General features: G+C 43.8%; 1 protein-coding gene across 5 annotated transcripts in view; it reads right to left on the bottom strand.

Moving 5' to 3' along the window:
• The window catches only part of LOC122555394 (cell adhesion molecule DSCAM), a 706,376-nt gene that overhangs the window by 273,402 nt on the left and 408,629 nt on the right, over positions 1-24,345 (bottom strand). For all 5 annotated transcript variants that reach the window (XM_087992496.1, XM_043701363.2, XM_087992497.1 and 2 more), the window contains exons 4-6: positions 22,701-22,847; positions 12,579-12,857; positions 3,898-4,173 (exon numbers count right to left, since the gene is read on the bottom strand). In XM_087992496.1, the coding sequence (XP_087848622.1) occupies positions 3,898-4,173; positions 12,579-12,857; positions 22,701-22,847 (702 nt within the window). The remainder of the gene's footprint in view (positions 1-3,897; positions 4,174-12,578; positions 12,858-22,700; positions 22,848-24,345) is intronic.

Here is a 24,345-nt window from a genome sequence, read left to right as displayed (position 1 = left end):
ACTACCTGAACATCCTTTCCACAATATGGCAATGGGGACCACGGTGGCCCAGTGGTTAGCACTGCTGGCACATGTGGCCAGGGACCCGGGTTTGATTCTTGCTCAGGCAACTCTCTATGTGGGGTTTCCTCAGAGTGCTTTGGTTTCCTCCCACAATCCAAAGATATGCAGGTTAGGTGAATTGACCATGCTAAAGTTGCCCATAGTGTTCAGGGATGTGTAGGTTAGGTGCATTAGGCTGGGGTAAATGTGGAGCAATAGAGGAATGGGTCTGGGTGGGTTACTCTTCGGAGGGTCAGTGTGGATTTGTTGGGCCGAAGGGCCTGTTTCCACACAGTAGGGATTCTTTATCAAATATGTCCAGAGGGATTCTAGTACCACATGCTGCAGACGTGGCAAAGATCACAAGGAACTGGGTGTGGTCTTCTGGGACAATGGCCCAAGTGACACTAGTTGGTAAAACTGCAGCTTTCCACATGAATGGCAGAGAAACAGGCCATTCAACCCAAACAACCCATTCCAGCATCTTTGCACCATTCCACACCCCCCACCCCACCCCCACCCCCATCCCCACACTCCATTTTTTCAAATCAAAAGCTTCTATCATCCAGGGAGAGGGGAGAAGACTGTGAAGGTTGTGCTGGGCCTGGATAACTTTCAGGGAGGTAAAAACAATGACGGCAGATGCTGGAAACCAGATTCTGGATTAGTGGTGCTGGAACAGCACAGCAGTTCAGGCAGCATCTGAGAAGCAGTAAAATCGACGTTTCGGGCAAAAGCCCTTCATCAGGAATACAGGCAGGGTGCCTGAAGGGTGGAGAGCTAAATGACAACTTTCAGCCAGAGTATTGTGTTCAGATCTGGAGACCACATCACAGGAAGGATGCGATCACAACAGAGATAGTACAAAGCTGTTGATGAGGATATTACAATCATAGAGTCATACAGATGTATAGCACGGAAACAGACCCTAAGGTCCAACTCATCCATGCCGACCAGATATCCCAACCCACTCTAGTCCCACCTGCCAGCACCCGTTCCATACCCCTCCAAACCCTTCCTATTCATATACCCATCCAGATGCCTTTTAAATATTGCAAGTGGTGCACCGTGCCACCACTTCCTCTGGGCAGCTCATTCCATACACATACCACCCTCTGCGTGAAAAAGTTGCTGTTTAAATCTCTTTTCTTTCTTTCCCCTCTCACCCTGAACCTATGCCCTCTAGTTCTGGACTACCCCACCCCAGAGAAAAGACTTAGTCTATTTATCCTATCCATGCCCGTCATGATTTTATAAATGTCTAAAAGGTCACCCCTCAGCCCTAGCCTATTCAGCCTCTCCCTACAGCTCAAATCCTCCAACCCTGACAACATCCTTGTAAATCTTTTCTGAACCCTTTTAGATTTCACAACATCCTTGTCAGGACAGAAACATTTTAGCGGGGGAAATATCAGCCTGGCAGTGATTGATTCCCGAGTAATGGAGACAGCTAAACAGAGCTTTAATTAAAGTGTGTAAAATGATGAAGGGACTAGACTAAATAGAAACTACATATTGCCCCCAGCAGAGATGCCAATCACCAGCGAGCAGACATTCAAAGTAATTGATAGAAGAATTAGAAGAGGTAATGTTTTTGATCCAGGCGGTGGTGAGGTCTCTGGAACTCACTGCCTTAAGGCAGCAGAGGCAGGAACCGTCCTCACACTCACTCAGGATCGATTTGCTGTGATTTGCAAGAGTGCAGACCAAAAGCGAGAAAACAGGAATAAGCTGAATCGACATGGACACGATTGGACAGATGGTCTCGTTCTGTGTGACAGATACAGATGACTCAATGTCACAGAGATGTATGTAGATGACAGCATAAAATTACAGAGGGATATCGATAGACTAAGTGAATGGGCAAAACTGTGGCATATTGAGTTCAACGTAAGCAAGCATGAGGTCATCTGTTTTGGACCAAAGAAGGATAGATCAGGTTACTTTCCAGATGGTATAAGGTTAAATTCAGTGGATATCCAAAGAGACTTGGGGGTTCCGGTTTATAGATCTTTACGATGTCACAAACAGGTACAGAACATAACAAAGCTAATGGAATGCTAGCCTTTATATCTAGAGAACTAGCGTACAAAGGTACAGAAGCTATGCCGCAGTTATACAGAACCCTGGTTAGACCTCACTTGGTGTACTGTGTGGAGATATGGGCACCATACCTTAGGAAAGATATTGGAGGGAATACAATATAGGTTTACAAGAGTTATACCAGGACTTCAGGGGTTAAGTTACGAGGAGAGTTTATACAAATTGGGCATGTTTTCTCTTGAAGTTAGACAGTTAAAGGGTGAACTGATCAACATCTGACAGATATTGGTTAGGCCACTGTTGGAATGTTGCGTGCAATTCTGGTCTCCTTCCTATCGGAAAGATTTTGTGAAACTTGAAAAGGCTCAGAAAAGATTTACAAGCATGTTGCGAGGGTTGGAGGATTTAACCAAAGCGAGAGGCAGAACAGGCTGGGGCTGTTTTCCCTGGAGCGTCGGAGGCTGAGGGGTGACCTTATAGAGGTTTACAAAATTATGAGGGGCATGGATAGGATAAATAGACAAAGTCTTTTCCCTGGATCAGGGAGTCCAGAATGAGAGGGCATAGGTTTAGGGTGAGAGGGGAAAGATATAAAAGAGACCTGAGGGGCAACCTTTTCATGCAGAGGGTGGCACGTGTATGGAATGAGCCGCCAGAGGATGTGGTGGAGGCTGGTACAATTGCAACATTTAAGAGGCATTTGGATGGGTATATGAATAGGAAGGGTTTGGAGGGATAGGGGCCGAGTGCTGGCAGGTGGGACTAGGTTGGGTTGGGATATCTGGTCGGCGTGGACAGGTTGGACCGAAGGGTCTGTTTCCATGCTGTACATCTCTATGACTCTATGACTCTATATTAACAGGAAAAGACAGGGTAAATAAAGATCAACTATATCCATTGGTTGGGGATTCTAGAACTAGGGAGTATAGTCTGAGAATTAGGGCCAGACCATTCTGGAGAGATGTTAGGAAGCACTTCTGGACACAAAGCATGGTAGATGTTTGGAACTCTATTCCACAAATGGCAGTGGTTGCTGGATCAGTTGATAATTTAAAATCTGAGGTTGCCAATCTATTGTTTCGCAAAGTTATTAAGAGAGATGGGCCAAGGGCAGGTATATGGAGTGAGGCTATAGATCAGCCATGATCTCATCGAAGGCTGGAACAAGCTCAAGGGGTGGCACGGTGGCTCAGTGGTCAGCACTGCTGCCTCACAGCGCCAGGGATCCGGGTTCAATTCCTGCCTCGGGTGACTGACTGTGTGGAGTTTGCACATTCTCACCATGTCTGCGTGGATTTCCTCCGGGTGCTCCGGTTTCCTCCCACAGTCCAAAGATGTGCCAGTCAGGTGAATTGGCCATGCTAAATTGCCCGTAGTGTTAGGTGCATTAGTCAGGGGTTAATAGAGGGTAGGGTAATGGGTGTGGGTGGGTTACTCTTCGGAGGGTTCGGTATGGACTTGTTGGGCTGACGGGCCTGATTCCATACGGTAGGGAATAAAATCTAATAGCCAACTCCTGTTTTTATATACCTGTACTCTTAATTCAACTTCTTATCCCATGTGGTCAGAATGTCAGCTCAAAACCCACCCACTTTGGACTTAAAAAAAGGCCAATCAGAAATGTCTGAAGGAATAATGTGAGAAAAACACCACAATGTGTGCTTGTGGCAGTGCCAATAAAACCGTAGGAGCCTTTCAAGTTGGTCACGCCCAACATCTCTCAAATTCTGTGACAATACAGGTTTGCACAGAATGATTATTGCCAGCGCTACTTCCAGTGAACTGGCAGCAGCCACTTATTTCCACACTAACCTTCAAGGATAACATGAACCAAATCCTGGGCTGACATTCGGCCTTTCCTTACAAAGCACTGATAGGCTCCTCTATCGCTCTTTGCTAATCCGTCTATCATCAGCTTCTCCTGGTTGTTTCCGGTGATTCTCACATTGTTGCCAGGGGTGATGATCTCGCCATTCTGATACCACTCCACCTCATACTCCTCCGCTCCGGTCACTGTACAGGACAGGGATAACTTGCCACCGATGCTGGTTTTCACCTTATGCAGATTTACTGTCGCCTTCAGTCGCTCTGTGCATTGAAACAATACAGGAAGCATTCAAAATCTTATTGCTTGCAAAGTAGACCATTATAAAATCATTCCTGCGAACTCTGTGCAGGTATAAAGGAGGAGAAAGATTTACATTCATTCTGAGATCAAAGAATCACTGCAGTGTGGAAGCAAGCCATTTGGCCCATCCTTTCCACATTTCAAACAAGTATGTTTTGGAAAATGTAGGGGTTGGTGGATGTTCAGGGGAATGTAGCATGAACAAACAAGTGTCTGATGTCAAGACAGGCTCTAAAGTAATGAGGGGAACGTCAGGTTCCAAGCAATCGATTGTGTTAGGAGACTCTCTAGTCAGAGGCACAGACAAACGTTGCTGTAGCCAGCAGCGAATAATCAGGATGGTGTGTTGTTTCCCTGGTGCCAGGATCAAGGATGTCTCAGAGCGTGTGTAGAATGTTGTCAAAGGGGAAAGGGCCCAGCAGAAAGTCATTGTACACATTGGAACCAACGACATAGGAAGGGAAAAAGATGAGATTGTGAAGAGAGAATATGAAAAGTTAGGCAGAAATTTAAAAAGGAGGTCCTCGAGAGTAGGAATATCTGGATTACTCCCGGTGCTATGAGCCAGTGAGAGTAGGACTAGGAGGATAGAGCAGATGAATGCATGGCTAAGGAGTTGGAGTATGGGAGAAGGATTCACATTTTTGGATCATTGGAATCTCTTTTGTGCTAGAAGTGACTTGTACAAGAAGGATGAATTGCACCTGAATTGGAAGGGGACTAATATACTGGCAGGGACATTTGCTAGAGCTGCTCGGGAGGATTTAAACTAGTAAGGTGGAGGGGGGGGGAGGAGGGTTTGGGACCCAGAGAGATAGTGAGGAAAGAGATCAATCTGAGACTGATACAGTTGAGAACACAGGCAAGTCAAACAGTCAGGAGCAGGCAGGGACAAAGCAGAGAACAAGGTAGGACTGATAAATTAAACTGCATTTATTTCAAGGCAAGAGGCCTAACAGGGAAGGCGGATAAACTCAGGTAATGGTAGGAACATGGAACTGGGAAAGCATAGCAATTACAGAGATGTAGTCATGGATGGACAGCACTGGCAGCTTAATGTTCCAGGATACAAATGCAACAGGAAGGACAGAAAGGGAGGCAAGAGAGAAGGGGAGTGGCGTTTTTGATAAGGGATAATGATGAGGGGTATGTTGGGTTCCAGCTGTACTTAGGGAGGATATTCCCAGAAATATCTCCAGAGAAGTTATTTGGGTGGAACTGAGAAATAACCTGATTGGGATTGTATTATAGACCCCCGAATAGTCAATGGGAAATTGAGAAAGAAATTTGTAAGGAGATCTCAGCTATCTGTAAGAATAAGAGTGGTAATGGTTGGGGATTTTAACTTTCCAAACATAGACTGGGACTGCCATAGTGTTCAGGGTTTAGATGGGGAAGAATTTGTTAAGAGTGTACAAGAAAACTTTCTGATTCAGTATGTGAATGTACCTACGAGAGAAGGTGCAAAACTTGACCTACTCTTGGGAAATAAGGCAGGGCAGGTGACTGAGGTGACTTTGGAGCCAGCGACCATAATTCTATTAGTTTTAAAATAATGATGGAAATGGATAGACCAGAATCAAACAGTTGAAGTTCTAAATTGGAGGAAGGCTAATTTTGATGGGATTAGGCAAGAACTTTCAAAAGCTGATTGGGGCAGATGTTTGCAGGTAAAGGGACGGCTGAAAAATGGGAAGCCTTCAGAAATGAGATAACGAGAGCCCAGAGAAAGTATATTCCTGTTAAAGTGAAAGGAAAAGTTGGTAGTATAGGGACTGCTGGATGACTAGAGAAATTGAGGGTTTAGTTCAGAAAAAGAAGGAAGCATATGTATAGACAAGATAGATCGAGTGAATCCTTAGAGTATAAAGGCAGTAGGAATATACTTAAGAGGGAAATCAGGAGGGCAAAAACGGGTTTTTACAAATACATTAAGGACAAAAGGATAACTAGGGAGTGAATTGGTCCCCTCAAAGATCAGCAAGACAGCCTTTGTGTGAAGCCGCAGGAGATGGTGGAGTTACTAAATGAGTAGTTTGCATCAGTGTTTATTGTGGAGAAGGATATAGAAGATATAGAATGTGGGGAAATAGATAGTGACATTTTGAAAGATGTCCGTATTACAGAAGAGGAAGTGTTGGATGTTTTGAAACATACTAAAGTGGATAAATTCCCAGGTCCTGATCAAATATACCTTAAAACTCTGTGGAAAGCTAGTGAAGTGATTGCTGGGCTCTTTGCTGAAATATTTGTAACATTGATAGTCACAGGTGAGGTCACAGAAAACAGGAGGTTGGCTAATGTGGTATCATTATTTAAGAAAGGTGGTAAGGACAAGCCAACGAACTGTAGACTTATGAGCCTGACTTCAATGGTGGGCAAGTTGTTGGAGGGAATCCTGAGGGACAGGATTTACACATATTTGGAAAAGCAAGGACTGGTTAGGGACAGTCAACATGGCTTTGTGCGTGGGAAATCATGTTCCACGAACTTGATTGAGCTTTTTGAACAAGAAGCAAAGAGGATTGATGAGGGCAGAGTGGTGGACGTGATCTATATGGACTTCAGTAAGGCGTTCAACAAGGTTCCTCATGGGAGATTGGTTAGCAAGGTTAGATCTCATTGAATACAGGGAGAACTAGCCATTTGGATTCAGAACTGGCTCAAAGATAGAAGTGTTAGTGGAGGGTTGTTTTTCAGACTGGAGGCCTGTGACCAGTGGAATGCCACAGGATGGGTCCTGGGTCCACTACTTTTTGTCATTTATATAAATGATTTGGATATGAACTTGGGGGTACAGTTAGTAAGTTTGCAGATGACATCAAAATTCGAAGTGTAGTGGACAGCGAAGAAGGTTACCTCAGATTACAACAGGATTTTGGTCAAATAGGCCAATGGGCTGAGGAGTGGCAGATGGAGTTTAATTTTGATAAATGTGAGTTGCTGCATTTTGGAAAGGCAAATCAGAGCAGGACATATACACTTAATGGTAAGGTTGTTATACATATACACTTAATAGTAAGGTTGTTCAGCAACACCTAGGGAGTGTTGCTGAACAAAGAGGTCTTGGAGTCCAGGTTCACAGCTTCTTGAAATTAGAGTCACAGGTAATTTGTGAAGAAGGCATTTAGTATGCTTTCCTTTATTGGTCAGAGCATTGAGTATCGCAGTTGGGAGGTCATGTTGCAGCGAGACAGGAGGGATTGGTTAGGCCACTTTTGGAATATTACATGTAATTCTGGTCTCCTTCCTATCAGAAGGATGTTGTGAAACTTGAAAGGGTTCAGAAAAGATTTACAAGGATATTGCCAGCATTGGAGGGTTTGAGCTATAGGGAGAAGCTGAATAGGCTGGGCTGTTTTCCCTGGAGCATTGGAGGCTAAGGGGTGACGTTATAGAGGTTTACAAAATCATGAAGGCATGGATAGGATAAATAGACAAGGTCTTTTCCCTGGGGTGGGGGAGTCCAGAACTAGGGTGCATAGGTTTAGGATGAGAGGGCAAAGATATAAAAGGGACCCAAGGGGCAACGTTTTCACGCAGAGGGTGGTGCATGTATGGACTGAGTTGCCAGAGGAAGTGGTGGAGGCTGGTACAATTGCGACATTTAAAAGGCATCTGGAGGGATATATGAATAGGGAGAGTTTGGAGGGATATGGGCCGGGTGCTGGCAAATGGGACTAGATTTGGGTTGGGATATCTGGTCGGTATGGACGAGTTGGACTGAAGGATCTGTTTCCATACTGTACATCTCTATGCCTCTGTGACTCTAAGTCTACACTGACCCTCCAAACAGCATTCTACCCAGATCTGTCACCCCAATCCTCTCCCAGTAATCCTGCATTTCCCATGGTTAATCTCAAGTTTATTCCCAGGTGTATCACTATCTGGTATGGCAACTGTACCATTCAAGATTGGAGACAGTTACTGTTACAGAGAGCGATGAACTCGACCCAGACAACCATAAAGGCCAACTTCCCATCGGTGGCACAGTGATTAGCACTGCTGCCTCATGGCGCCAGAGACCTGGGTTCAATTCCCACTTCAGGCAACTGTCTGCATGGAGTTTGCACATTCTCCCCATGTCTGCGGGGGTTTCCTCCGGGTGCTCCGGTTTCCTCCCACAGTCCAAAAATGCGCAGGTTAGGTGAATTGTACATGCTAAATTGCCCGTAGTGTTAGGTGAAGGGGTAAATGTAGGGGAATGAGTCTGGGTCGGTTGCTCTTCGGAGAGTCGGTGTGGACTTGTTGGGCCAAAGGCCTGTTTCCACACTGTAAATAATCTAATCTAATCTAATCTATAAAATTCATTTACCAGGCCCACTGTCAAGGAAAGGCCGCCAGCATTCTCAAGGATCCATCTCACCCTGGCAATGTTTTTCTACAACCTCTACCATCAGGGAGAAGGTACTGAAGCCTGAACACACGCACCAGCCGGTTTTGAATCAGTTTCTACCCTGCTGTTGTTAGAATACTGAATAGATTCACAAACTCTTAACATTCGCCTGTACCTGTGTTTTTGTTTTTGCCGCTGTTTACCTATTATTTCCTTATCAATGCTACTTAACTGCCCGTACTGCTCGCAAGACAAAGCTTTTCACTGTGCCTCGGTACACGTGACAATAAATTCAATTTAATTAATCCACCAAACCTACACATCCCTTTAGCAATTTAGCATGGCCAATCCACCTAAGCTGCACACTTTTGGACTGTGGGGGGAAACTGGAGCACCTGGAGGAAATCCACGCAGACATGGGGAGAATGTGCAAACTCCACACAGACAGTCGCCTGAGGTTGGAATTGAACATGGGTCCCGGCACTGTGAGGCAGCTGTGCTAACCACAGTTGCGAAGTTGGTGTGTGTAGAATTGTAAAATTGCAAAATGGAAGGAAGGCATTGCATTGTGCCCTTGAACGATACTGTTTCTTACAGTGCTTAGAGTTAAAATGGATATCTGAACAGCAGTTCAAAGTGTAGGTGAACAGACGGCACCCGAATTGAAATATTTTGTTTTGAACAGCCAAGCAGCACCTTTACCAAGACCACAATCTTTTCAAATTTATCCAATCAATTTATACCAAGCATTTAGCTACCAAGAACCTATTAAATTTAAATCTGACGGTTTTGACAACTTAAAACCAATCAGACTGTAAGAAATTGATAGGTTATCAAGGGTATTAAGCATGAGGGCATTTGGGAAATCGGTGAGAGCCAACTGCCATCTGCCAAGCGATAACAACTTCCAGCTCTCAAAGAATGCACCATCTCATTAATAAAGGTACCACAGCACACTTGGTTAATATTCCATACAGCAGAATTCACAGAGAGAACATTCCTGACAGAAGAACTGACATGAATTCGATGGAGAAGACACTCCTGAAAGAAGATTTGCGGAGAGGACACAGAGCATTCCGGAAGACGTATCCTTGCTGTAATTTTGAGAGATTAAATTCTATTGTTTTGTTATGTAAATAGGACTTGTATTTTATTGGAACAGCATACCATTAGAATTTTGTTTTATTCAGGAATAGTTCATAGTTAGAGGGGAATTGGTCAGTTTGTTCATGGTTCTGTAAATCTGTTCACTGTTGGAGTTCGATAAAGATATCGTTACTTGTTCATGATAGAGTGAGTGAACGGATTTCATTTCATTTAACCACTCCTTTATAAGAGATTGGAGGATGAGAGGTAGGGTATACCACTTTTCACATTTATTTTGCTGGATTATGAGGTGAGGGGAGCCTCTCTGGGTGTTTCGGTTTTAGTTATCAGCGTGGCGTTGACCTCCGCTTCCTAACACCACTGAACACCGAGTCGCTTCTTGTGCATAGAATTTGGCATCGAGAAACAAAGAGGTCCACCAACAGCACCAACGCAACTGCAAATAATTACCCAATACATCTTACAACTTTATACCATACCCAAAGGGTGGCACGGTAGCACAGTGATTAGCATTGCTGCCTCACAGTGCCAGAGACCCAGGTTCAATTCCTGCCTCAGGCAACTGTGTGGAGTTTGCACATTCTCCCTGTGTCTGCGTGGGTTTCCTCCCACAGTCCAAAAATGTGCAGGTTAGGTGAATTGGCCATGCTAAATTGCCCATAGTGTTAGGTGAAGGGGTAAATGTAGAGGAATGGGTCTGGGTGGGTTGCTCTCTGGAGAGTCGGTGTGGACTTGTTGGGCTGAAGGGCCTGTTTCCACACTGTAAGTAATCTAATCTCATCAAAGGCTGCTTAGAATTCCAGATTGGGATTAGGACAACAACATTCTGCAATTCTTTTGTTCCTTCAGTTTGAACATATGTTCTGGAGAGAGGATTTAACCTGCTTTGGACATATCAGATGAATGGCTAAATTTAAACTTTTGTTTTCAGTCATTTCATTGAGGATGAAGAGTACAATAATATCATTTAGAACGTCTTTTGGTGATTTATAAAGAATTGAGCTATAAATTCAACTAAAAGCTGAGTGAAATGTCCAACTCTGTATTGTTGCTAAGGTGCTGTGTGATTAATAGTTTGCAGCCATTATCAAAGCTAGGTCAATAGTTAGCCTATTAACTGAACAATGCACTTTAGAGTGCATGTTATAAATGCCTTCCTTATATAATTGTTTACCAGTAATCTGGTATTCAATTCATAGAATTTTAGCAATCCATTTTTGAATATCTTTTCCTGTACAAAGCATCAACCCTTATACTCATTAAATTAGATTCAATTCCAACACAAGCTCCATTTTCAAGTTCTTTCAATTTCATCCATTGTCTTACACCTTCCTCTCTCTCTCTGTGATCGCTCCCAGCCTCACAAGCATCCAAGATATCTGCAAGTGTCTAATTCCAGCTCATCTTCAACCTCAATTTAGTCATCCACTCTGTCTTTTTTCATGCAGAGCGTGGTGCATGTACGTAATGAGCTGCCAGAGGAAGTGGTGAAGGCTGGTACAACTACACTTAAAAGGCATCTGGATGCATATTTGATAAGGAAGGGTTTAGAGGGATATGGGCTGAATGCTGCCAAATGGGACTCGATTAATTTAGGATATCTTGTCAGCATGGATGAGTTGGTCCAAAGGGACTGTTTCAATGCTGTATAACTCTATGACTCTATCGTGATCCTGCCTTCAGCTGCATGAACCTGTTTTATATTACTTCAAAAACTACTTTGTTGGCAACTTGTTTTAATATCTCCTAATGTGGTTCACTGTCCAGTTTTGCTTGGTAACACTTGTGAACTATCTCGGGACGTTTCCCGATATTAAAAGGTGCTAGAAAAATGTAATTTGTTGTTATTGTTCAAAATTACTCTTCATGTTCTTTGCCCCCACTTAAAGAACCTCAAAGTATCCTTCATCATTAATTTTTATTACATTTAAGTTTTTGGAGCGTGCAGCATTTGAGAAAACCTCTTGCATTAACTTGCATTATCAGAAAGATGCTGAAAATGTGTTTCTGGAAAAGCGCAGCAGGTCAGGCAGCATCTAAGGATCAGGAGAATCGATGTTTCGGGCAAGAGCCCTTCTTCAGGCCTTCATCAGCAAGATGCCAAGATGTGGGGGGCACTGCCTGAAAGCTGATGGAAGCAGATTCAATCAGAAAAGGAGACATTTGTGGAGCTGAGGGGAAGTGTGGGGCTAAGTAGACATCTCCTAGAAAGAGATAGCACAAGCATGCTGGGATGAGTGGCCTCCTGTGGATCATGGTCTGCCTGCAATGAAGCTCAACAAAACACAAAAGGATTGGGAATGTGTGGAATATAGCAACGGGCCTAAGATTAGTCTGATCCAGTTAACTGTATAGCTACACAGAGATCTATAGCACAGAAACAGACTCTTCAGTCCAACTTGTCCATGCCAACCAGACATCCTAAATTAATTTAGTCCCATTTGGCCCATAACCTTCTCAACCTTTTCTATTCATATGCCCATTCAAATGTTGTTTGAATGTTGTAATTGTACCAGTCTCCATTACTTCCTCTGGCAGCTCATTCCAAACACGTACCGCCATCTGCTTGAAAACATTTCCCCTGAGGTCCCTTTTAAATCTTCCCCCTCTCACCTTAAACCTAAACCCTGTAGTTTTGGATTCCCCTACCCTGGAAAAAAGATCTCGGTATTCACCCTAACCATGCCCCATTGATTTTGTAAGCCTCTATAAGGTTATCCTTCAGCTTCTGATGCCATTGGGGAGAAAGCACAGCCTATTCAGCCTCTCCCTATAGCCAAAACCCTCCAACGGCTGCAATCCTTTCTGCACCCTTCAGGGTTTAACAACATCTTTCCCGTGGCAGGGAGACCAGGTTTGAACGCAAAGTGAATAAAAATCTCTTCAACTGAGTGTGTGAACCAGCTGTGTTCATTTACTTACGTTTTACATTCAGGTGGCCAATAACCTCTGCATTCCCAAAGTTGTTCCACACCTCGCAAGTGTACCTTCCTGAGTCTGTTGGCACTGCCTTCACAATGAGTAACCCAGTGACAGTTTGTCTGAACCTGTTGTCCCTTGCCAAGGGGGCATTGTCCTTCACCCAGCGGTATTTCGGCGCAGGATGCCCAGAGGCTTTGCAAGGCAATTCCACCCGCTGGTCAGCCATGGCCAGCCGGTGGTCAAATCCATCCAGGATTGTCGGAGCTGAGTTAGCAGGATCTGTGGAGAGATTTGCAAATGTGCTTTACAACCGAGATCACACTTTGTGGTTGTGCAACAGCAACGAAAGAGAAGCTTCAAATTACCACTCAGCAAAGCGAGAGACTTTCCTGCGGTCAATACTCACATTGCAGGCAGTTATACTTCAACATCCCCTCCATCTCCAGCAGGTGTTGGTTCCAGCTGCATTTGTTGGGGAGATGCCCAACCTATGGGATGTGGGCGGCACGGTGGCACAGTGGTTAGCACTGCTGCCTCACAGCACCAGAGACCCGGGTTCAATTCCCGCCTCAGGTGACTGTGTGGAGTTTGCACATTCTCCCCGTGTCTGTGTGGGTTTCCTCCGGGTGCTCCGGTTTCCTCCCACAGTCCAAAGATGTGCAGGTCAGGTGAATTGGCCATGCTAAATTGTCTGTAGTGTTAGGTAAGGGGTAAATGTAGGGGTATGGGTGGTTTGCGCTTCGGCGGGTCGGTGTGGACTTGTTGGGTCGAAGGGCCTGTTTCCACACTGTAAAGTAATCTAATCTAATCTAATCTACTGCCCTTCCAGCAGCCATCATCCAGTGTGCTTGGCTCGACAGTGAATGTTGGCAGCAATTCAACCAAGGAAGGTTTCATAGCTGAAGCCAATCCAGTACTCAAAGTTTCCAACAATGAGACTGGAAATCCTGGCTACTAGTGTCATCCCAGCCAGAGATGTTAAAATCCTCCAAAGCATCACTGGTTGCTAATTTGATGCTGCCACCTCTAAATTAACAGCTACTGAGTTCAACCTTCACTCTGATCCCCATCATGCAATCTGGTCTGCTAAACTCAACAAATCATATTCCCCAATTACCTGTCAGAACTGTTCTGCCTTCTTTAAGACCCACTTTAAGCCCATACCTTTGATAAAGCTGTTATTCACTATTTATAGTAATTCCTTTTGAGTGTAGGTGCCTAATATTTCCTGATCATTGCTCTGAAAATTGACTCTGGATTTTCTTTTTCCACATTAAGACTGCTATATTGTTAAGACCGCAGGACATTACAAAATAATTATGTTTTGAAATGTACCTTTAACCCAAAGTAAAACAGAGAATTCCAGGTAAACATCCTAGATCAGAGACGTGCCCATCTGATCTGGTTGCAGGCAAAGAAAACCCGAACATGAATTGGTGACAGTTTTACCACCAACTTAGTTATTATGCAGAAAAGGACAGCTGCTGTTTGAGATGCCAAGGTGAAGAAGTTACTGCTGCGGGAAACTGGGTGAAATCACTTTATGTTAACAACTGAAGGAGAAGCTTTTAAGAGTTCAGTTTCTGTGGGTGGCACGGTGGCACAGTGGTCAGCACTGCTGCCTCACAGCGCCAGAGATCCGGGTTCAATTCCTGCCTCAGGTAACTGTCTGTGTGGAGTTTGCACATTCTCCCCGTGTCTGTGTGGGTTTCCTCCGGAGGCTCCGGTTTCCTCCCACAATCCAAAGATGTGCAGGTTAGGTGGATTGGCCATGCTAAATTGCCTGTATTGTTAGGCAAAGGGGTAAATGTAGGAGAATGGGTGTGGGTGGGTTGCGCTTCGATGGGTCGGTGTGGACTTGTTGGGCCGAAGGGCCTGTTTCCACACTGTAAGTAATCTAATATAAAGACTGTTCAAAGGAAGGGTACAGGGCAGATGGGGCTCTTGAAGATTCTGGAGTAGAGTGGTGCTGGAATGAGACTGGGGTACATCTCTCAAGAAAACCATTCACCTCAATTGTATATGGATAGGCAAAATGGCCACTCTGTATCCCTAAATAATAAAATGTCTAAAATTTCTAAGTCACACATTGAGCAGTTCAGGCAGCATCCGAGGAGCAGGAAAATTGACGTTTCGGGCAAAGGCCCTTAATCAGGAATACAGGCAGAGTGCCTGAAGGGTGGAGAGATGAATGAGAGGAGGATGGGGGTAGGGAGAAAGTAGCATAGAGTACAATAGGTGAGTGGGGGTGAAGGTGATAGGTCAGGGAGGAGGGTGGGGGAAGGTAGCAAAGAGTACCTTGTAGAGAGAGGAGGAAAACTTCTTCAAGGTTGAAGATTTAAAGAGTTGTCGAGGCTTATCTTGCTGGTGATAATTGTACCCAGAAAAATTTGGGCTGAGTCGAACAATTGTTAAAAGACACTTTGACCTGGAGAAGTGAATCTCCATTAGAGAACTGGAAGTGAAGGTGAGTCTATTCCTGAAAAGCTACATATTTGTCAAATAATGGCACATAGTGAAGGGGGTTTTGTAAAACAAATTTCAGTTGTATTACATAGTTAATGTAAAAGCACACCTTTTCTTATAAGTTGCCCATTGATTAATGTTTGATCAATGTTTATTTTAATTTCTTTATCAAAGTAAACATTTTTAAAAGTGAAATCTTTCATCAATTGTTGGGAACTTCATCTATCTTTTACAAAATATCAGTCTCCATAGGGATTGGAACAATATAAGTGTAAGTTGCTGGTGTTTAACAGTTATTTTTCCATTAGAGTCATTGTTATGCATACAACAAAGTCTCCCAACAGTGAACAAAAGCAAAAACATTGCTAATACTGAAAATTTGAAATAAAACCATAAAACTTTGGAAATACTATTTTGACAGCATAAGGGCAGAGATAAAATAGGAAAAGCTTCGGATCAATGGCTTTTTGTCAGGAGTAGTTGATAATCTCGTGTCAGTACGGATGATGTATAAGGTATTCAGAGGGTTAGATAGGGTGGACAGTGAGAGCCTTTTTCCTCTGATGGTGAAGGCTAACACAGAGGACATTTCTTTAAATTGACAGGTGATAGATTTAGGACAGATATTTAGGACAGGGATAGTTTCTTCACTCAAAGAGTAGTAAGGGTGTGGAACGGCCTGCCTGCAAAAGTAGTAGACTCGCCGACGTTTAAATGGGCATTGGACATACATATGGATAAAATTGGAACAGTGTAGGTTAGATGGGCATCAGATTAATTTCACAGGTCGGCGCAACATCGAGGGCCAAAGGGCCTGTACTGTGCTGTAACGTTCTATGTTCTATGTTCTGTGACTAGTTACCAATCAGACACGTCAGCTCAGTGCCAAACTGCACAGATGCTAACTGGATCACTCATCAAATCTTCTGCTTTGTCAAATGAGATCATGACAATTTATACATTCATCTCAAATGTAGTTTAATGCCTCTTTTGTTTATTCTTTTATGGGATGTAGATGTTACCAGACAGGCCAGTGTTTATTGTGCATCTCCAACTACACTGCAAAGGTGGCCATGAGTCACTTTATGAACCTCTGCAGGACTTGTGATGTGGGGACACCCTCTGTGATTTTAGGAAGGGAGTTCTAGGATTTTGACCCAGCCATAGCGAAGGAATGGTGAGATAATTCCAATTAAGAATAGTGTGTAACTCAGAGGTGGTATTCTGATGTGCCTGGTACACTTGTTCTTCTAGGGGCTGGGACTCTTGAAGTCAAATACTCAATTGGTTTTAAGCGAAGCCCATTGTAATACATATACAAAATGAGGCATTGACTGAATTTTCAACCACCCATATTCTCTCTGTCTTACTGAAAAGTCTCAAATGCTTTCTGTCACAATGTGTGACTTAGAAATTTTAGACATTTTGTTATTTAGGGATACAGAGTGGCCATTTTGCCTATCCATATACAATTGAGGTGAATGGTTTTCTTGAGAGATGTACCTCAGCCAAGCCATTAGTAGAAATCCTCTTTCTTCACTGAACAAGATCTTTAAAAGAGCTACCTAATGTAATCTTAGTTGTAATTCTCATCTTAAGGATAGTGTCCCCAACAGTTTTAGCAGTGCCTCATTGTATCATTCACACTTACACGCTGTTTAGCTACACAATCAGGTAGTTGTCATTCCACTACTGGTCACTATTCTACAAACCAATCAGCAATCTGTAACCAGCTGAAACTTGCTGTACTCACAGGCCTCTCTATTGTCAGCTCATCATCCTGTAACTAGACTGCACATGCCCCAAAGTCACTAGCATTAATAGTATGTTTGAGAATCCTGGAAGAATAAAGGGCAGCCAAACCTGGTACCTTTCTTTTCTCAAGGGCCACCTTGCATTCTTCTGACCAGATTTTTTTTGCTTTTTCTTCCTTCACAAATTTGTTAAGCAGCTAGATATTGTGCTGGAAACTACACACCTATATCTGTTAACATCAAGACATTCTTAAAAGTATCATAAATCTGTTAGAGCATTTCATTTTGCTATTCTTGGCAACATTTGTCCTTGTCTTGCAATATGTTCTCGTTACTTTCGCTTTCACAAATTCACTATTGGCTGAAGTTATTACTAACAGGGGGCACTGCTCAGCAGGATTCTCAGAGGAGTCATCTCAGTCACTGCCCAGGAGTGAATAAAAGAAAGGCAAGCTGTAGGGGAGTGGCCATTTTTGGAGCGGCCATTTTGAGAAGGGCTGCTTTGTGGTTGAAGTGCCGCTGGAGGTTTAAGTGTAGGTTTAAAGTGAATTACGGGCTTCGATGAGGAGGGTCATCAGCAGTGAGGTAAGACAGTCAGAGGAGCAGCATACTGCAGCTGCTGATCATCCTCCTCACCGAAGCCCGTAATTCACTTTAAATCTACACGTAAACCTCCAGCAGCACTTCAACCACAAGGAAGTTTAAATGTGAAGTCACAGGCAGCAGGTGAATGGCTGGTGAGTAGCTTTTCTTCTCCCTTATTTTCTTTTTGCTTTGCCTCTGTTGTTAACTTTAGAGTTAAGTCATGGTAGGAGATCCCAGCCCTGTGCCCCGGTCCTCCTGCGCGATATGAGAAATCCCTGTCTGTTCCGATGTCCCTGACTCTTTCACGTGCAGGAAGTGTGTCCAGCTGCAGCTCCTGTCTGACCGCTTGATGGCTCTGGAGCTGCGGCTGGATTCACTGTGCATCATCCTCAAGGCAGAGGGAACCGTGGACAGCACGTTCAGTAAGTTGTTCACACTGCAGGCAAGAATTACTGAGGCAGACAGGGAATGGTTGACCAACAAATAGAGGAAGAGTAGGAAGGTAGTTTAGGGCTCCCCTGCAGTCATCTCCCTCCAAAACCGATACACCATATTGGATACTGTTGGGGAGATGGCTCAGCAGAGAAGGTGACAGCAGCCAGGTTCATGGCACCGTGGCTGGCTCTGCTGTACAGAAGGGTGGGAAGAAGAGTGGCAGAGAGGGCACTCAGCTGGAAGGGGAATAAATAGGTATTTCTGCGGCCGCGAATGAGAGGTCACGATGATGTGTTGGCTTCCCTTGTGCAAGAGTCAAGGGTGTCTCGGAGTTTCTGCAGGACATTTTGTCGTGGGGGGGTGGTGAACAGCCAATTGTCGTGGTGCATATAGGCAGCAACAATAGAGGTAAAAAAAACCAGGATAAGGTCCTTTAAGTTGAATTCAGGGAGTTAGGAGTTAAACTAAAAAGTAGGATCTCAAAGGTAGTAATCCTGGATGGCAACCTGTGTTAATCGCAGTAGAAATGGTAGGACAGCTAAGATTAATATGCGGCTTGAAGGATGGCGCAAGGGGGAGGGATTCAAATTCCTGGGACATTGAAACCAGTTCTGGGGGAGATGGGGCCAGTACAAACTGGACGGTCTGCCAATGTTCGAGGGAGAGTGCTTGCTCCTGCTATTGGGAAGGGTTTAAACTAATCTGGCAGGGAATGGGAACCAATGCAGGAAGTCAGAGGGAAATAAAGTGGGGACAGAAACAAAAGGCAGTGAGGGGGGAATGTGAAAGTGCAAGGCAGAGAAACCAAAGATAAAAATCAAAAAGGGCCACATTACACCATGATTCTAAAAGGGCAATAAATGCCAAAAGAAAATGAGCCGGAAGGCACTGTGTCTCAATGCGAGGAGCATTTGTAATAAGGTAGATGAATTAACTGCACAGACAGTGATCAATGGATATGATGCAATTGAGATCACAGAGATATGGCTCCAGGGCAACTAAGCATGGGAATTCAACGTCCAGGGTTATTCAATTTTCAGGAAAGATAGACAGAAAAGAAAGGGAGGTGTAGTTGCGTTAGGGAAGAGATTAACACAATATTAAGAGAGGACATTAACCTGTAAGATATAGAATCTGTATGGGTGGAGCTACGGAACAACAAAGAGACAAGACTTTAAGTGGGAGTTGTGCACACACCACGCTATTTGTGAGGTTGGAGATTGTATCAAACAGGAACTTAGAGATACATGCAGTAAGGGTACAGCATTTGATATGAGTGACTTCAATCTGTATATTGATTAGATTAACCAAACTGATAGCAATGTGATGGAAGATGACTTCCTTGAATGTATAAGGGATAGTTTCCTTGACCAATATGTTGAGGGACCAACTAGACAGCAAGCCATCCTCGACTGGGTATTGTGTAATAAGAGCGGATTATTTAGCAACATTGTAGCATGAGATTCTTTGGGAAAGATTGACCATAGTATGGTAAAATTCTTCATTATGATGGAGAGTGACACAACTAAATCTGAACCTAGGGACCTGAACGTAAAGAAAGCTAACTTTGACAGTGTGAGTCATGCATTGGTTAGGATAAGCTGGCCAAGAATACTCAAGAAGTTGACGGTGGATTCGCAATGGCAGACATTTAAAGAACTTCAACAATTGTACATCCCTATCTGCCAAAGCAGGAAAGGGAGGTCAACCATGGCTAGCAAGAGAAATCAAAGGGACATTGTTACAGCCAAAGAGGAAACATAACTATCGGCCAGAATAAAACAGCATACCCAAGAGAAATTTAGAATTCAGCAGAAGGGGACAAAGGGTATAGTTCAGAAGGGAAAAATAGAATATGAAAATTAGCTTGCAGAAAATATAAAAACTGACTGCAAAAGCTTCTACAGGTACATGAGGAGTAAAAGACTGGTGAAGACAAATGTAAGTCCCTTGCAGTTAGAATCATAACAGACAACAAAATAATGGCAGTTGAACAAATACTGTGCATCTGTTTTCACAAAACAACCTTCAGGAAATGCTAGGGGACAGAGGTTCAAGCATGAGGAACTGAGGGAAATCCGTATTAGTCAAGAAATCATATTGGGGAAATTGATTGGATTAAAACCCAATAAGTCCCCAGGGCCTGATGCTCTGCATCCCAGAGTGCTTAAGGAAGTGGCCCTAGAAATAGCAGATGCATTGGGGATCAGTTTCCAGCATTCTGTAGACTCTGGAAGAGTTCCAATGGACTGGAGGGTAGCTAATGCCACCCTACTCTTTAAAAAAGGAGGGAGAGGGAAAATGAGGAATTATGTGCAAGTTAGCATGACGTTGGTGGTGGGGAAAATGCTGGAGTCAATTATTAAGGGTGTAATCACTGAGCATTTGGAAAGTGGTGACAAAATATGTCCTAGTCAGCATGGATTCACTAAAGGGAAATCATGCTTGATAAATCTCCTGTAATGTTTTGAGGATGCGACCAGTAGAGTGGACAAAGGTGAAATAGTAGATGTTGTGTATCCGGACTTTCAAAAGGCTTTTGACAAGATTTCACAAAAGAGATTAGTAAGGAAAAGTAAAGCTTGTGGTATTGGAGGTAATGTAATGACATGAATAAGGAACTGCTTGGCAGACAGGAAGCAGACAGTTGGGGTGGCACGGTGGTTCAGTGGTTAGTACTGCTGCCTCGCAGTGCCAGGGACCCGGACTTAATTCCAGCCTCAGGTGACTGTCTGCACATTTTCCTCGTGTGTGCGTGGGTTTCCTCTGGGTGTTCAGGGCTATGCAGGTTAGGTGCATTAGTCAGGGATAAAATGTAGTGTAATGGGGAATGGTTGAGGGAGGAATACTCTTTGGAGGGCTTGTTGGACTGAAGGGCCTGTTTTCACATTGGAGGGACTCTATGATTCCTGGCTTGGGGGCTTGGAGTTGGGATATCACGTTGAGATGGTACAGGACATTGGTGAGGCCTCTTCTGGAGTATTGTGTAGTTCTGGTTTTGGATGTAGGTTTGCTCACTGAGCTGGAAGGTTCATTTCCAGATGCTTCATCACCCTACTAGGTAACATCTTCAGTGGGCTTCAGATGAAGCACTACTGAAAATTCCTGCTTTTTATTTATATGTTTGGGTTTCTTTGGGTTGATTATGTCATTTCCTGTGGTGATGTTATTCCCTGTTCTGGTCTCCCTGTTATAGGAAGGATATTATTAAAATGGAGAGGATTCAGAAAAGATTTCCCAGGATATTGCTGGGAATGGAGGGTTTGAGACATAAAAATGGACTGGAAAGACTGTGCCTTATTTTAGTGGAGCATAGGAGGTTGAGGGGTGATCTTACTGAGCTTTATAAAACCATGAGCAGCATGGGTAAGCTGAATGACAAAGGTCTTTTCCCTGAGGTGGGGTAGTTCAAAACTAGGGGCATATTTTTAAGGTGAGAGGACGAAGATTTAATAAGGACATAAGGGACAACGTTTTACACAGAGAATGGTTCGTGTGTGGAGAAAGTGATGGATGCAAGTACAGTTACAACACTTAAAAGACATTTGGATAGGTGCATGAATAGGAAAGGTTTGGAGGGATATGTGCCAAATGCAGGTAGGTGGAACTATTTTAATTTGGGATTATGGTCGGCATGGACTAATTGAACCAAAGGGTCTGTTTCCATGCTGACCGACTCTATCACTCAGTGATTCTATAAACAATGTGTTCTAACAATTCTAGCATCACCCGCCTGCTCCCTGGACTATCCCTTCCACCATACTGCTATCAATGCCCATGACCCAGAACCCACTTCACCTCGACTAGACTTCGAGTCACATGTTTACTTTTCTAATCTTACTGATCCTATGAAATTTTGCATGTGGCTTTCTAGAGAATTAAGTGACATAGGGAGTAGGAAAGAAGGTGGATTTGGAGCCTAACATCAGCCATGATCATATAGAAATACAGAAATAGGCTATTCAGCCCTTCAAGCCAAATCTGCCATTCAATATGATCACAGCTAATCATCTAACTCAGTTCCTTGTTCCCTGAAAGTTGCCACCCAGGCTGATATGGTTGTTCAGAAGGCATACAGTGTGTTAGCTTTTATGAGTAGGGGGATTGAGTTTTGCAGCCTTGAGGTCATGCTGCAGCTGTACAAAACTCTGGTGCAGCTGCACTTGGTGTATTGTGTACAGTTCTGGTCACCACATTCTCGGAAGGATATGGAAGCTTTGGAAATGATTCAGAGGAGATTTACTCAGATGTTGTCTGGTATGGAGGCAAAGTCATATGAGGAAAGTCTGAGGGACTTGAGGCTGTTTTCATTGGAGTGAAGATGGTTGAGAGGTGACTTAATTGAGACATATCAGATAATCAGAGGGTTAGATAGGGTGGACAGTGAGAGCCTTTTTCCTCTGGTGATGGCTAGCAAGAGGGGGCATCGTTTTAAATTGAGGAGTGATAGATATAGGACAGATGTCAGAGGTAGTTTCTTTACTCAGAGAGTAGTTGGGATATGGAACGCCCTGCCTGCAACAGTTGTAGACTCACAACTTTAAGGGCAATTAAATGGCCAGTGGACATACATATGGATGATAATGGAATAGTGTAGGTTAGATGGGCTTCAGATTGGTTTCACCAGTCAGCGCAGCATCGAGGGCCGAAGGGTGTGTACTGCACTATAGTGTTCTAGGTTCGATGTTCTATGCACTAAAGGGTTGAGCAGGCTTGATGAGCTCCTGCTCTAGTTTCTTGATTTCTGCAATTATCTAAGCAAAGCTTTCCTTTTTACACTCTCTCCTGTATAATTTTAATTTGTTCATTTTTACTACATAACACAACAGAATGAGGTCACTTAGTGCATGGATCCACACAGGAACATGGCAGTGAGACCTACCTGACACAAACAGCCGGGCGCTGTTGCTCTGTCTCGTTTCACCAGTGTATCTGTGCCGTGTGATGCAGCGATAATTGTACAAGCCATCCTCGTTCTGTACGTCTAATATATACAAGGCTCCTATAGGCGTGATGTGGAATCTAGATCCTGATAAACAAAATAATTAAAGACACAATTAGCTCATTTCCAGACAAACTCATTATGAATCATTATGCTGTATGCCAGTCAGCATTACAGGCATAGACAAACTCTATTTAGCCTTATGTCAGAGTGCCTGAAAAAGAAAATTTGATAAAATACTGAGTTGATATTTTAACATCTTTACTGTATGTCAATGGGTTTCTTTCTTAGTTAAGTCTTTCTAGCCAGGCTTTGTTTGGTTACAACTTGTACAAAGCAATGTTCTTCCTTGTTTGCATTTTAAGGCTATATTTTATAGAATCCCTACAGTGTGGAAACAGGCCATTCAGTCCAACAAGTCTACACTGGCTCTCTGAAGAGCATCCCACCCAGTCTCATCCCTCCACCACCCTATTTCTGTAATCCTGCATTTCCCATGGCTAATCCTCCTAACCTACACATCCTTGCGAGGAGGAGGGTGGACGAGGACAGATTGTTGGTGATCATCACTCCGAGGAACTTGACGCTCTTGACCATTTTGTCTTCAGCACCATTGACACAGACAGGGCTGTGCCCTGCACTCCACTTCTTAAGGTCAATGACCTTAATTTCATTTTGCTGACATTTATGGAAGGATTGTTGTCTTTACATAAGGCCACAAAGCACTCAATCTCTTTCCTGTATTCTGTCTTATCATTGTTTGAGACCTGCCCTACAACAGTGGTGTCATCAGCGAACATGTAAATGGAGTTGTGGCAGAATTTGGCCACACAGTCACGAGTGTATACGGAGCATAGCGGAGGCTGAGTATGCAGCCTTGTGGGGCACTGATGTTGAGGATTATGGTGAAGGAGCTGCTGTTGTTTATCCTTACTGATTGTGGACTATGGGTCAGGAAGTCAAAAATCTAGTCACAAGGGGGAGCTGAGACCTAGGTCTTGGAGTTTAGAGATGAATTTGTTTGGAATTGTGGTGTTGAACTTGTAGCTGTAGTCAATAAGTAGGAGCTGAAAATGTGTTGCTGGAAAAGCGCAGCAGGTCAGGCAGCATCCAGGGAACAGGAGAATCGACGTTTCGGGCATAAGCCTTTCTTCCTGAAGAAGGGCTTATGCCCGAAACGTCGATTCTCCTGTTCCCTGGATGCTGCCTGACCTGCTGCGCTTTTCCAGCAACACATTTTCAGCTCTGATCTCCAGCATCTGCAGACCTCACTTTCTCCTCAATAAGTAGGAGCCTGGTATAGGTATCCTTGTTATCCAGGTGTTTCAGGCAGGAGGGTCAGGGAGATGGTGTTTGCCATGGCCCTGGAGCACCAATGAGTGAATTGCAAAGGATCAAAGCAATTTGGGAGGCTGGAGTTGATGTGAGGTATGACTAACCTCTCAAAGCACTTCACAATTATGGAGTTCAGAGACCTTAGGCAGTAATCATTGAGGCACGCTGCATGATTTTTCTTTGGCACTGAGATGATGGTGGTCTCCTTGAAGCAGGTGGGGACTTCAGACCAGAGTAAGGAGACATTAAA

Source organism: Chiloscyllium plagiosum, unplaced genomic scaffold, assembly GCF_037043375.1.
Source record: "Chiloscyllium plagiosum isolate Xiang-an unplaced genomic scaffold, Cpla_swu_hap1 HiC_scaffold_12, whole genome shotgun sequence".
In the NCBI taxonomy this organism is placed as follows: Eukaryota; Metazoa; Chordata; class Chondrichthyes; order Orectolobiformes; family Hemiscylliidae; genus Chiloscyllium; species Chiloscyllium plagiosum.
This window is presented reverse-complemented; position numbering and strand designations above follow the sequence as displayed.